The 13330-nt window shown below is 38.0% G+C and overlaps 1 protein-coding gene across 4 annotated transcripts in view; it reads left to right on the top strand.

The window, feature by feature from the left end:
- Positions 1–13330, top strand: part of PHF8 (PHD finger protein 8) — a 91801-nt gene that overhangs the window by 27239 nt on the left and 51232 nt on the right. For all 4 annotated transcript variants that reach the window (XM_082376571.1, XM_082376570.1, XM_082376572.1 and 1 more), the window contains exons 8-11: positions 1557–1719; positions 9761–9848; positions 10217–10323; positions 11544–11635. In XM_082376571.1, the coding sequence (XP_082232697.1) occupies positions 1557–1719; positions 9761–9848; positions 10217–10323; positions 11544–11635 (450 nt within the window). The remainder of the gene's footprint in view (positions 1–1556; positions 1720–9760; positions 9849–10216; positions 10324–11543; positions 11636–13330) is intronic.

The following is a 13330-nucleotide window of genomic DNA, read 5'->3' as shown; positions in this document are numbered from 1 at the left end:
GTACTCCTACCGCTATGTATGGAAATGTCCATATTTACTGCAGAAGTTTCTGGTAACATGAGAAATTCCCTCTCCCCTCCAAGTTTATTGAGTTATAATTTGTATACCATAACATTCATCTGTTTTAAGTGTATAGTTTGATGAGTTTGACAATTGTATAAATAGTTGCATGACTGCCACCACCATCAAGATAGAGCACATATGAGACAGTTTTTTTTAATGTCAGCCTTTCTATAGTCTCCCTTTTAGTGGTCATTACAATTTTATAATTAGCATATTGATTGTCAATGACTATAAAGGATTTTTGAGGTCTGGAAAACAAATTTCTTAAGTAAGTTTTATTGTTTTCCACCACTGTTCATGCTTATTTAGCTTTCTTATCAGAAACGCCAAGGAAAGAGCAGAAAACTTGGATATAGCTCTTGTCCAAATGATCACAAATCCTGAACTAGTTGTTTTCATTGGTTTATCATGGAGAAATTGGAGTGTGTAAATGAAAGTGCTATTATGCAACTGTTAGATTTAACTTTTTTATTTTTAAATAGTTTCTTTTTCATAGAAAAATTGCAAAAATAATAGGAAGATTTCCTGTGTGCCCTTCACTCAGATTCCCATGTTACTATTTTATTATACTCTCTCTTTCTCTGAAGCAAACATAATAAAATGGTTTTACATAAATATTTTTTCTGAAACACCTGAGAGTAGTTGCAGACAAGGTGTCCCTTTATCTCGTAATAATTCAGTGTGTATTTCTTAAAAACAAGGGTATTCTCTTATATAACCACAGTATAGTTATCAAAATCAGAAAATTAATATTGATATAATACTGTTATCTAATCTACAGCTCTGATTCAAATTTCTTTAATTGTACAGTAGATAATTTCTAGTAGATAATTTCCTACATTGAAATGTATTATGAAATATTGGTTAAACTAATCAAGCTATGGGTTGGGGATATTTTTGTGCTAGTGGGTTTTTTTCTTTTCTGCCAAATTATCTATCTGGTGATTATCCAGGCAAAACACAGTTAGGAAATAATATGTTCTTCCAACAGATAATCACCCAACATAATCTTACAGAAGTCCTTGGGTGATTACTGAACTTTTAAACCTTTATTAGCTTTGATTGCAGGTGTGAGAAGGAACGCTCTCTGTAAATGGCATTTAAAGGCAAATTCAATTTTCTTCTCATTAGTAATGTGACCTGAAATTCTCCTAGGGCTAGTAATATTGATCTACTCATCTATAGAGGCCATTTTTCATTTGGCGTTGCATCTAAAATAGGAGCCTTTGGTGTACATTTGTCTTAAGTTGACAATTTTGTTTGAAATGCCCTTTCCAAATTGTTTTTGTCAGTTTTATAGAAGCTTAAAAGTACAAAGTGCAAAAGGACTTTTGAAGTTTTCCAAATATATATAAATGATCCTTGGACAGAAGGAATTCTAGCATACTACATGGTCTTGGAACATGAGAGAGAGAATATTCTTTTGGAGACTCCCAGAAGACTTTTCTGGAAACCCTTGATATTTTTGGCATGTCAATCTTTCTTTGTTTCAGGGTGAGAAGATCTTCTACCTGATCCGCCCAACAAATGCCAACCTGACTCTCTTTGAGTGCTGGAGCAGCTCCTCTAACCAGAATGAGATGTTCTTTGGGGACCAGGTGGACAAGTGCTACAAGTGTTCTGTGAAGCAAGGACAGACACTTTTCATTCCTACAGGTCTTCCCTGGGCTCCTCTGGGAGGGTTTGAGGAAGGTGGGAAGAGGAAGAGAGCTTGTGGCACCGGAACCAACCCCTCCCTTAATATGTTGATCTGATTATGTGAGATATCCCTCTCATATCAGTTGAAGGCTCAGAAGTGGACATCAAGAAAATTCGAGTGGTGGCCAGTGGGCAGTGTGGTTGCTTGGGGAGGTCCAGGAGGAAGTTGATAGGCTCCTTTGCACTGGACTGATGTCAACTTGGTGGACAGATAGAAAACAGGACTCTCAGCCCTGTGACTCTAGAGATAGTGACTGAGAGACTGGCATTGTAGACTATAAGTCAGAATGACCTGGGTGGGGGTAGGGTTTTTTTTTTCCCCAAAACAATAAATGCCTAGGCTTCACCCCTAGAATTATGAATTCGTTGGTCTGGGGTGGGATCTGAGTGTATTTATTTTGAAAAACTCCCCATAGTTGTCTCAGTTTGGGGAAAGTTGACATCTTTAGTATGTTGAATCTTCCATGAACACATATGTCTTTCCATTGATTTAGATTTTTCTTGACTTTCTAATTTCTTAATTCCTTGATTTCAGACTTAGTGTTAAATTTTCTCAAAATGTTCAATAGAATTCTGTACGGCAGCCACATGGACTTGGAGATTTCCTTTTTGGAAAGTTTTTAATTAACATTCAATTTCTTTAAACCTGTATTAGGCTATTCAAATTATCTATTTCATAGTGAGTGAATTGTAAGTTTGTGCTTTTCGAGCAATTGGTCCATCTTATCTAAGTTGTCAAGTTTATGTGTGTAGAGATAGTATTTCTTTATTATTCTTTTGATATCTTCCAAGTCTCTAGTGCTACCCTGTGTTTCATTCCTGATGTTAGTAATTTGTGCCTTCTCTTTTATTCTGTGTTAGTCTTAATGGAAGTTTGTCAATTTTGTTGAACTTTTTAAAGAATCACTTTTTGTTTCACTGATTTTCTCTGTTGTCTTTCTGTTTTCAATTTCATTGATTTCTGCTTTTATCTTTGTTTTTCCTTCTTTCTGCTTGCTTTGGGTTTATTTTGCTCTCCTTTTCCCAATCTTGAGACAAGAGCTTAGATTATTGATTTCAGACTTTTCTTCTTTTTTTTTAATAAATTTATTTTATTTATTTATTTTTGGCTGCATTGGGTCTTCGTTGCTGCACATGGGCTTTCTCTAGTTGTGGCGAGTGGGGGCTACTCCATTGTGGTGCACAGGCTTCTCATCATGGTGGCTTCTCTTGTTGCGGAGCATGGGCTCTAGGTGCGTGGACTTCAGTAGTTGTGGCACATGGGCCCAGTAGTTGTGGCTCGCGGGCTCTAGAGCACAGGCTCCATAGTAGTGGCGCACGGACTTAGTTGCTCTGCGGTATGTGGGATCTTCCTGGACCAGGGCTCGAACCTGTGTCCCCTGCATTGGCAGGTGGATTCTTAGCTACTGCGCCACCAGGGAAGCCCTTTCTTCTTTTTTTTAATATAAGCATTTAGTGCTATAAATTCCCCCCTCAGCACTGATTTAGCTGCGTCACATATTTTGATATGTTGTATTTTCATTTTGTTAAATGTGCTTTAAAAAAAATTGAGATATAGTGCACATACCATAAAAATTACCATGTTAAAGGGTACAATTCAGTTTTTAAAAATATATTCATGAAGTTGTGCAAACATCACCACTATCTAATACCAGAAAGTTTTCATCACTTCAAAAAGAAACCCTGTACCTATTAGCAATCACTCCCCGTTCCTTCTTCCCCCCCAGCCCCTGTCAACCACTTCTGTACTTTTCTCTGTGTATGAATTTGCCTTTTCTGAATATTTCATGTAAATGGAATCATGCAATATGTGGTCTTTTATGTCTGGCTTCTTTCACCCAACATAATATTTTCAAGGTTCATCCATGTTATCATTACTTCATTCTTTAAATGGCTGAATAATAATTCCATTGTATGGATATACCATATTTTGTTTATCCATTCATCATTTTATAGACATTTGGGTTGTTTTCACTTTTTGCCTATTATGAATACTGTTGCTATGAACATTCATGTACAAGTTATTGTGTTAACATGTATTTTCAGTTCTCTTGGGTATATCTACCTAGGAGAGGAATTGCTGAGTCATATATATGGTAACTCTGTGTTTAACTTCTTGAGGAATTGCCAGACTGTTTTCTAAAGCAGCTGCATTTTACATTTCCACCAATGATTTATGAGGGTCTCAATTTTTCCACATCCTCCCCAACACTTGTTTTTGCCTGTCTTTATGATTATAGCCATCCTAGTGGGTGTGAAGTTGTAGCTCATTGAGATTTTAATTTGTGCTTCTCTAATGGCTATTGATTTTGAACATCTTTCCATGCACTTATTGGATGTTTATATATCTTTTTTTGAAGAAATATCTATTCAAAACTTCTGCCCATTTTTATTTATTTATTTATTTATTTGATTGTGCCAGGTCTTAGTTGAGGCAGGCAGGCTCCTTAGTTGCAGCTCACCGGCTCCTTAGTTGTGGCACACGAGCTCCTTAGTTGTTGCATGCGAACTCTTAGTTGCGGCATGCATGTGACATCTAGTTCCCTGAGCAGGGATCGAACCCAGGCCCCCTGCATTGGGAGTGTGGAGTCTTTTTTTTTTTTAACATCTTTTTTGGAATATAATTGCTTTACAGTGGTGTGTTAGTTTCTGCTTTATAACAAAGTGAATCAGTTATACATATACATATGTTCCCATATCTCTTCCCTCTTGCATCTCCCTCCCTCCCACCCTCCCTATCCCACCCCTCTAGGTGGTCACAAAGCACCGAGCTGATCTCCCTGTGCTATGCAGCTGCTTCCCACTAGCTATCTATTTTACGTTTGGTAGTGTATATATGTCCATGCCACTCTCTCCCTTTGTCACAGCTTACCCTTCCCCCTCCCCATATCCTCAAGTCCATTCTCTAGTAGGTCTGTGTCTTTATTCCCATCTTACCACTAGGTTCTTCATGACCTTTTTTTTTTCCCTTAGATTCCATATATATGTGTTAGCATACTGTATTTGTTTTTCTCTTTCTGACTTACTTCACTCTGTATGACAGACTCTAACTCCAACCACCTCACTACAAATAACTCAATTTCGTTTCTTCTTATGGCTGAGTAATATTCCATTGTATATATGTGCCACATCTTCTTTATCCATTCATTCGATGATGGACACTTAGGTTGCTTCCATGTCCTGGCTATTGTAAATAGAGCTGCAATGAACAGTTTGGTACATGACTCTTTTTGAATTATGGTTTTCTCAGGGTATATGCCCAGTAGTGGGATTGCTGGGTCGTATGGTAGTTCTATTTTTAGTGTTTTAAGGAACCTCCATACTGTTCTCCATAGTGGCTGTATCAATTTACATTCCCACCAACAGTGCAAGAGGGAGTGTGGAGTCTTATCCCCTGTGCCACCAGGGAAGTCCCTGCCCATTCTTTAATTAGGTGATTTGTCTTTCTATTGTTGAGTTGTAAGAATTCTTTATATATTTTGGTTTAGACCTTTATCAGATGTATGATTTGCAAATACTTTCTGTCATTCTGGGGGTTGTCTTTTCACTTTCTTGTTGTTCTGTGAAGCCCAAGAGTCCAGTTTATCTGTTTTTTTCTTTGCTTGTGCTTTTGGTGTCATATCTAAGAAACCATTGCCTAATTCAAGGTCATGAAGATTAACACCTGTGTTTTCTTCTGAGTTTTCTTTTTAGTTCTTACATTTATGTCTTTCATCCATTTCAAGTTAATTTTTGTATATGGTGTGAGATATGGGTCCAGTTTCATTCTTTTGCATGTGGATGTCCAGATGTCCCAGAACAATTTGAAAAGACCATTCTTTCCCCCATTGAATTGTCTTGACACCTTTGTCAAAAATCAGTTGACCATAGGCCATGTATTGGTTTATTTCTGGACTTTGAATTCTATTCCCTTGATCTGTATGTCTGTCTTTATGACAGTATCACACTGTCTCAGTTATTGTACACTTGTAGTAAGTTTTGAAATTGGGAAGTGTCAGCCTTCCTGGGCCCCTTGAATTTCCATATGAATTTTTCAGCTTCAGGTTTTATATAGATTTTTTCTAGTGTTTGCTCTAGTTTTATGTATATATGTATACATATATAGATATATATGTATATGTACATATACATAGACATATACACATATATCTATGTATATGTACATATGTAGATAAATATGTATATGTATATATGTATATATGTACATACATATCTATATGTGTATATTTATATGTACATATATATCTGTCTTATGACAGTCTACTGGTGTTGACATTTTACCAGTTTGAAGAAAGAGTTGAAACCTTACCTCTTTTCACATCTCTTTACCCTTACCATATGTAATGTATTTGTCTTAAATATTTCCTCTGCATACATTAGAGCCATATCACATAGTGTTTTAATTTTTGTTTCAGCTGTCAAGCATAATTTAGAGTACCCAAGAGCAGGAAAGTCTATTGTATTTACCTGTATTTTTACTCTTCCATTGTTCTTCCTTCCTGGTGTTCCAAGATTTCTTCTCTTATCATTTCCTCTCTGTTTAGAGTTTCAGGATAGGTCTGCTGGCAACAGATTCTCTTAGTTTTCCTTCATCTGTAAATGTCTTGATTTCCCTTTCACTCCTGAAGGATATTTTTGCTGGGTATAGAAATCTGGGTTGATATTTTCTTTCAGCACTTGAATGTTGTGCTGCTTCCTTCTGGCTTCTATGGTTTCTGATAAGATTTTGGCTACCCTTTAAATTGTTTTTTTCCCTGTATGTGTCACTTCTTGCTACTTCCAATATTTTTTTTTTATTTAGTTTTTTAGCAATTTGACTAGAATGTGTCTTGGTGTGGATTTCTTTGGGTTTATACTGTATGTGTTCATCGAGCTTCTTGAATGTGTAGGTTTATGTCTTTTGCCATATTAGTGAAATTTTTAGGCATTATTTCTTCAAATACTTTTTCATTCCCACACTCTAACTTTTCTTCTGGGTCTTTGATTATACGAATGTAACACATTTTGCTGTAGTCCCACAGGTTCCTGAGGGTTTTTTTTTCTGTCCCATTGCATGGTTCTTTATTTTTTTTGTCTTTTTTAATTTTTACTGGCATATAGTTGATTTACAGTGATTCAGGTGTACAGCAAAAAGAGACTCAGTTATATATATAGTATCTATCTTTTTTCAGATTATTTTCTATTATAGGTTATTACAAGATATTGAATATAGTTCCCTGTGCTATACAGTAGGTCCTTGTTGGGTTCCTGAGTTTATTTTTCTCTCAGTCTATTTCTTCTCTCTTGTTCATATTGGGTGCTTTCTATTGTTCTGTTTTCAAATTCTCTGATTCTTTTCTCCATTGTCTCCATTCTTCTGTTGAGTCCATTGTTTCACTATATATTTCAGATGTAGTATATTTTAGTTCTATAATTTGTACTTGTTTCTTATTTATAGCTTCTCTTTCTTTCTACTTCTTTTGTTTGTTTGTTTCCAGCATGCTTGTTATTGTTCGTTGAAGCATTTTTATGATGACTCCTTTAAAATTCGTGTCATATAATTCTAACATCTTTGTCTAACATTATATTGTATAATTCTGGATTTTCTTTTCTGTTACTCAGATCTGTTTGTCTATTCATATATCAATATCATATTGATTTGATTACATTGGTTTTATAGAATGTTTAATATATGATGAGGCAAGTCATGCCCCCCTCCTCCTACCCCCATACCCATCTGCTTTTCTCTTTTATAGTTTTCTATTCCCATGCATTTATTCACCCATCTTTGAATTCTTTGCTGGGTCTCACATGATGTTTTTTTTTTGTACACTGGACACTTGGTAACTGGTGAATTGAATTTGTCTACCAGAGATTTGAGTTGGATTCATTTGCATCTTGGTAGAAATTCCCACAAACTGGGTGCAATCTACTTAGTTCCACAAGCATTTCATGTCTACTCTCTGCCCCAACATTGGGCTAGGTGCTAAAGATAAAAGATGGTTAGGCCATTTCAGTATAATGTTCTAGTAGACACAATAGAGGTATTCACCAGAAGTTTTGGGAGCACAGAGAAGAGCACTTAGTCTGGCCAGAGGTTTGTGAAAATCTTCTCAGAAGAGTGACACCTGAAGAGTAAATAGAGACTGACCAAGGAAAGAAAGGCAGGAAAGCCCTCTCAGATGAAGGGAAAGGCATAAGCAAAGCAAAGATGTGTGAAGCAGCTTATGGATACTGGAGCCTAAAGACCAAGGGCTGGGAGCAGATGAAGCTGAAAAGGTTGGCAGGCTGAACTTACTTCAGAGGCAACTGGAGACTGTTGAAGATTTATTTGTTTATTTAATTTCTAATGAAATATTTCAGATGTAGCAAAAGATATAAAGAATAATATAATGAACATTTATGTGTTTATAACTCAACTAAAAATATAACATATTACAAACATATTTGAAGCCTTGTATATACCTCTCCTCAATTACATTCCCATTCTGCCCTCTCAGAGCTAGCTGTTGTCCTGAAGTTGATGATATCATTCTCATGCATTTTTATCCCTTTATTACATAGGTATGCCTTAGTAAGCAGTATATAGTATTGTTTTACATGTTTTTGAATGTTATATAAATGGAATCATATTAGATGTATTTTTCTCAACTTTTTTCTCTGAACATTATGATTGTGAGATCCATGTTGATACATGTGGCTACTGTTCATTCATTTCACTTGCTTTCTAGTATTCCATTGCATGAGTATACAGCAGTTTATCTATTCTTCTGTGGATGTACATTTCATTGAAGAGTTTCAAGCAGGAGGTGACATGGGCAGATTTGCATTTCAGATATATCACTTAGGGTTGAGATGTGGAGGATAGACTTCAGAGGTTGAGATTGGTGTGGAGCAGTGGTTTACAAACACTTTGGACTCTGGACCTCTTTATACCCTTAAATATTATTGAGGACCCCAAAGAGCTTTTATTTATGTGGTTTATATTTATTAATATTTACCATATTATAAATTAAAACTGAGAATTTAAAAATATTTATTAGTTCATTGAGGAAAAAACAAGAATAAACCCATTACATGTTAGCATAAGTAACAATTTTTATGAAAAATAACTATTTTCAAACTAAAAAAATTTAGTGAAAAGATTGACATTTACATTTCTGCAAATCTTTTTAATATTTGGTTTAGCAGAAAACTTCTGTGTCCTCAAATCTGCTTCTGTGTGTTGTGATATCATGTCATGTACCCCTTGAAAAACTCCACTGTATACTGAGGGTTAAAAAGACAAATAACATCTTAGTATTATCATGAACATAGTTTTGACCATGCGTATGCTCTGAAAGAGTCTCAAGGAGCCCCAGGATTCCCTGGATCACACCTTAAAGAACCACTGGTGTTAGAGGAGCCAGTTTGTAGGCTGTTGCAAATAGCGTAGGTGAGAGATAATGATGGATCTGAACCAAGCCATTAGTAGGATGGATGGATGAAGAAGGGGAGATGAATATGAGAGAGATATAAGAAGAAAGACCAGAAGGTCCCAGAAGGCAGTATAGGGTCAAGGGCAAGGAAAATAATTTAGTTTCAACTAGGTACATCCTTCACAACCAACCTGTGAAGTAGATATTTAGCTATAGAAAATGGCAAGATTTGAACCCAGGTCTGTCTAACACAAAAGCTCTTTGTTTTACCTAGCGCAGAGTTAGAAGGGGTAGTCATGGCAAGGAGGTGATGCCTTTCTTAGCAATAAGAGAGAGGATGGGTGAGGCAACGAAGAGATTTTGAAGTGCAGAGGAGGGAAGTAGAAGGAGTTTATTAACCCCATAGGTTGGTCCAGTTCAGGGTTATAATGATGGCAGACTTGGCTAGGATGGGTGTTGGGAGAGTGGAGGAAGCTAGAATGTTCTGAATTACTGCCAGGCTGTCTGGTCTAAGGAGTTGTGTTTGAGCTGAGTGGGCAGTGGTGATGTCCAAAGAAGAAAGGCCCTCTGCCAGCTATGTTTTTTGCCTTGTTACACTGCAGGATGGATCCATGCTGTGCTGACCCCCGTGGACTGCCTTGCCTTTGGAGGGAACTTCTTACACAGCCTTAACATTGAAATGCAGCTCAAGTGAGTCCTGAAGCTCTGGTGATCCCGAGTTGGCCATTCCCATCTGCTAGAGTCCTTGAGTTCTCCACTATTGTGAGGAGTGCAGCATAGAAGGAGGCAAGATGATCAGAAAGGAATGGATACTGGTTTCTGATGATGTTCAGTCTGAAGATGAATACCTCTTCCTCACTTAGTAGTTCTGTGAATTTTGTCAAGTCACATAACCTTTGAGCCCAAGTTTCCTAACCCATAAAGTAAGGTCTTAGAGGGTAGTTGTGAGGATTAGAGATAATGGATACAGAGCATCCAGAGCAATACCTGATACATAGTAGGTGCCCAGTAAATAGGGTCCTTGTTATCATTGTTATTGTTGTGCCTACTTCCTCCAGAGCCTATGAGATTGAGAAGCGGTTGAGCACAGCAGACCTCTTCAAGTTCCCCAACTTTGAGACCATCTGTTGGTATGTGGGAAAGCATATCCTGGACATTTTTCGAGGTATGGAGCCCTTTGCCAACTGTCCTTTTTGCCCTGCTGCCCTGACCATGTCCATCACCTCAAATCAAGATACAGTACCCATCACCACAAAGATCTCTGTAGTGTTACCCCTTTATAACCTCACCCACTCTCTCCCCCTGAACTATCCATAACTTCAGGAAACCACTGGTCTCTTTTTCATCTCTATAATTTTGTCATTTCAAGAATGCTATACAAATGGAATCAAAGGATGCGATCTTTTGAAATTGGCTTTTTTACTAATTGTAATGTAGGGTAGGGCATGGATTTTAACTTTTTTATTTAGCAAAGGGGACTGAGAAAATTGGATCACAGTGAAATTATTCCGATTTCCTGCCAATTAAAATAAGAAACTCAACTGGTATATTGTCAGAGTTCCCTGGACGTGCTTCCCCTGGGGACAAGGCCCAGTCCTGACTACCCATCATTGGTTTGGTTCCTGGGTATCAGCCCAGATAGAAGCCAACCTGCTGGGTTTCCTCTTTCCTGGTCTGCTTGGAAATAGAGTGGCTCCCTGACTCAGACCTGAGATCCTTCAAGGTGACTTGGCCAGGAAGAGTTACAAAGAACCTCAGAGGCCAATGAGTACAGTCTCTTATGCAGTACCTCAAGCCCTTATTCTGCCACCTAGACAGACCGTCACTTGAGTGTTCATTCAGAGGCTGGTTGACTAACTGCTTATTATTTTCTGTTCTGAACAGCTTAGTTCAGTAGAAAATTCTTTATTGAGCCTAAATCTGGATGTTTGTTTTAACCTCCTCCTGGAGTAACTCAGAACAAGGCATTAATGGCTCTTCAGATCTGTGTAGGTGGCAGTCGTCCTCCTGAGTGTTCACATTTTGAAACCCAAGAGGCAGAGTAGTGTAGAAGGAGCACAGGCCTCAGATTTAGACAGATGAGGTTTCAGTCTTGGCTTTGGCACTTACCAGGTGTGGCCTTTGGTTGTCTCTTTGCCTCTCTGAGCCTCATTTCCTGAACTATAAAATGAAGATAATGATATCTGGCTTATAGGGTTGGGTATAGGATTAAATGAGATAGTAGACGTCAAGGTAGTCATAAAATGAACACCATTATAAGAACTGAGATCTGGAGTTGTGCTCAGAACCTTGAGCATTTTCTCTGGTTGCCTGAAAAAAAATAACAAGTCCATCACTTCCCTGCATGGCTTCTTTGACACTCTACCTTCCTCTTTCCCCCTTTAGGTTTGCGAGAAAACAGGAGACACCCTGCCTCCTACCTGGTCCATGGTGGTAAAGCCCTGAACTTGGCCTTTAGAGCCTGGACAAGGAAAGAAGTAAATATACTTATTTCTCTACCTACTTTAGAGGTCTACTCTCAGCAGGGACTGGCTTTGGGAAGATCCTCTGGGGACGTGGAGGAAACTAGGGAGGTTTGTGGGCTCCTAGGATTAGAGTAGAGGACTGGGCTAGGACTCCTTGGATTATATTTTTAAACCTTTCTTTCTGATTATAAAAAGTAATACATGCTTACTGTCGAGAATTAGAAAAATACAGAAGAGTGTAAAGAAGGAAAAACTTCACCTGTAATTTTAACTCAGAGGGAATAAACATTAACATTTGGGTATACTTTCTTTTGTTTTTTTAATATTCATTTTTAAAACATGATTGCTCTCACCCTGTACATATAATTTTGTATCTGAATTGGTTGGCTTATCTTAATTTTTCTGTGTCACCAGAGTTCTCCACAAACATTAATAGTTACGTGATATTCTTTTGCAGGGATGTACCATCCTTACCTAACCACTTGTTTATTGTTGCTTATTTATTTATTTGGGGGATAGTTCTAGAAAATCATGCAGTAAATAGCTGTTTGCATCAGGCTTTGTTCCTCATCTCTTGATTGTTTCTTCAGGATAGATTCTTAGAAGAGCGATCACTAGATCAAAGTATGTGAAAAAATGTAAGACTCTTGATGCATACTGCCAAAATGGCTTTTTAGGAATATACCAATATCCATCTATCCAATTGAATACTAAACAGCCTATAAAAGAGATTAAGAAAGCTCTCTATGTACTGATTTGGAAAGATCTCCAGAATTTATCATGTATTAGTGTAGAACTGTGTGTATAGTGTGCTACCTTATGTGTAAAAGGGGGGAAAAGAAGAATTATATTTGTATGTGCTTATATTTGACTGAAGACACAATCTGGAAGGATGCAGAAGAAACTAATAAAAGTGGTTACCTGTTGGAGTGGGCTAGGGGAGCTGATGGCAGGGTCAGATATATACTGAGGCTTTTCAATATATATCTTTTTATATTGTTTGATTTTTGAACTACGTGAATGGATTACCTACTCACAATGTTGAATTTATTTAAAAACCAATTTTAAGAAATACAAAAATAGGAAATATCAATATATTCTTTTATGCTTCTGATACTCTTTGTAGATTCCTTCCCCTGCATACAGTAGCCTGAGGAAACTTTTCAGCCACTGCAGGCTTAAATGTGCACAATCTTCCCATTTCCTGTTGACAGCCTTCCCCCCAGGTATCCTTGGACTTCATGTTTTGGGCCTTCTCTTGCTCCCTGGACTCAACTACACCTGGGCCTTAGCCTTCGATTCTGTTTTGCCACATCCCTCAGGTGTGGCTACCTTGGGTTTCATCTCTGACTCTGCATCCCCACCTGACCCTCCCACGAAGTGAACTTCAGAGTGACTCTGTCCCAGGAACACCAAAAGGGAGGGAGGTGGGTAGGTCCTAAGCACTCATGTCCTGAGCCAGGATGGCCTCAGGGACCAAGGGATGGCCCCAAACAGTGTGACCAAAGGGAGCTGGAAGAGAGTAGGACACAGAACTGAGGAGCCCACACTCATGGAAGAAGTCTTTTGTGAAGTGCAGACAACTTCTCTTTTGTGAAGAGAAGCAGTTGCTCCTTCACCCTTCCAGAGCCCCTGGGCTGGGAAGAGGGAGCTGTCAAGGTTATCCAGCTGGGTCACATGGGTTCTCAGCCCCCATCACTGGCCAGC

The sequence above is a fragment of the Balaenoptera borealis genome, assembly GCF_965194805.1.
Source record: "Balaenoptera borealis genome assembly, chromosome: X".
In the NCBI taxonomy this organism is placed as follows: Eukaryota; Metazoa; Chordata; class Mammalia; order Artiodactyla; family Balaenopteridae; genus Balaenoptera; species Balaenoptera borealis.
This window is presented reverse-complemented; position numbering and strand designations above follow the sequence as displayed.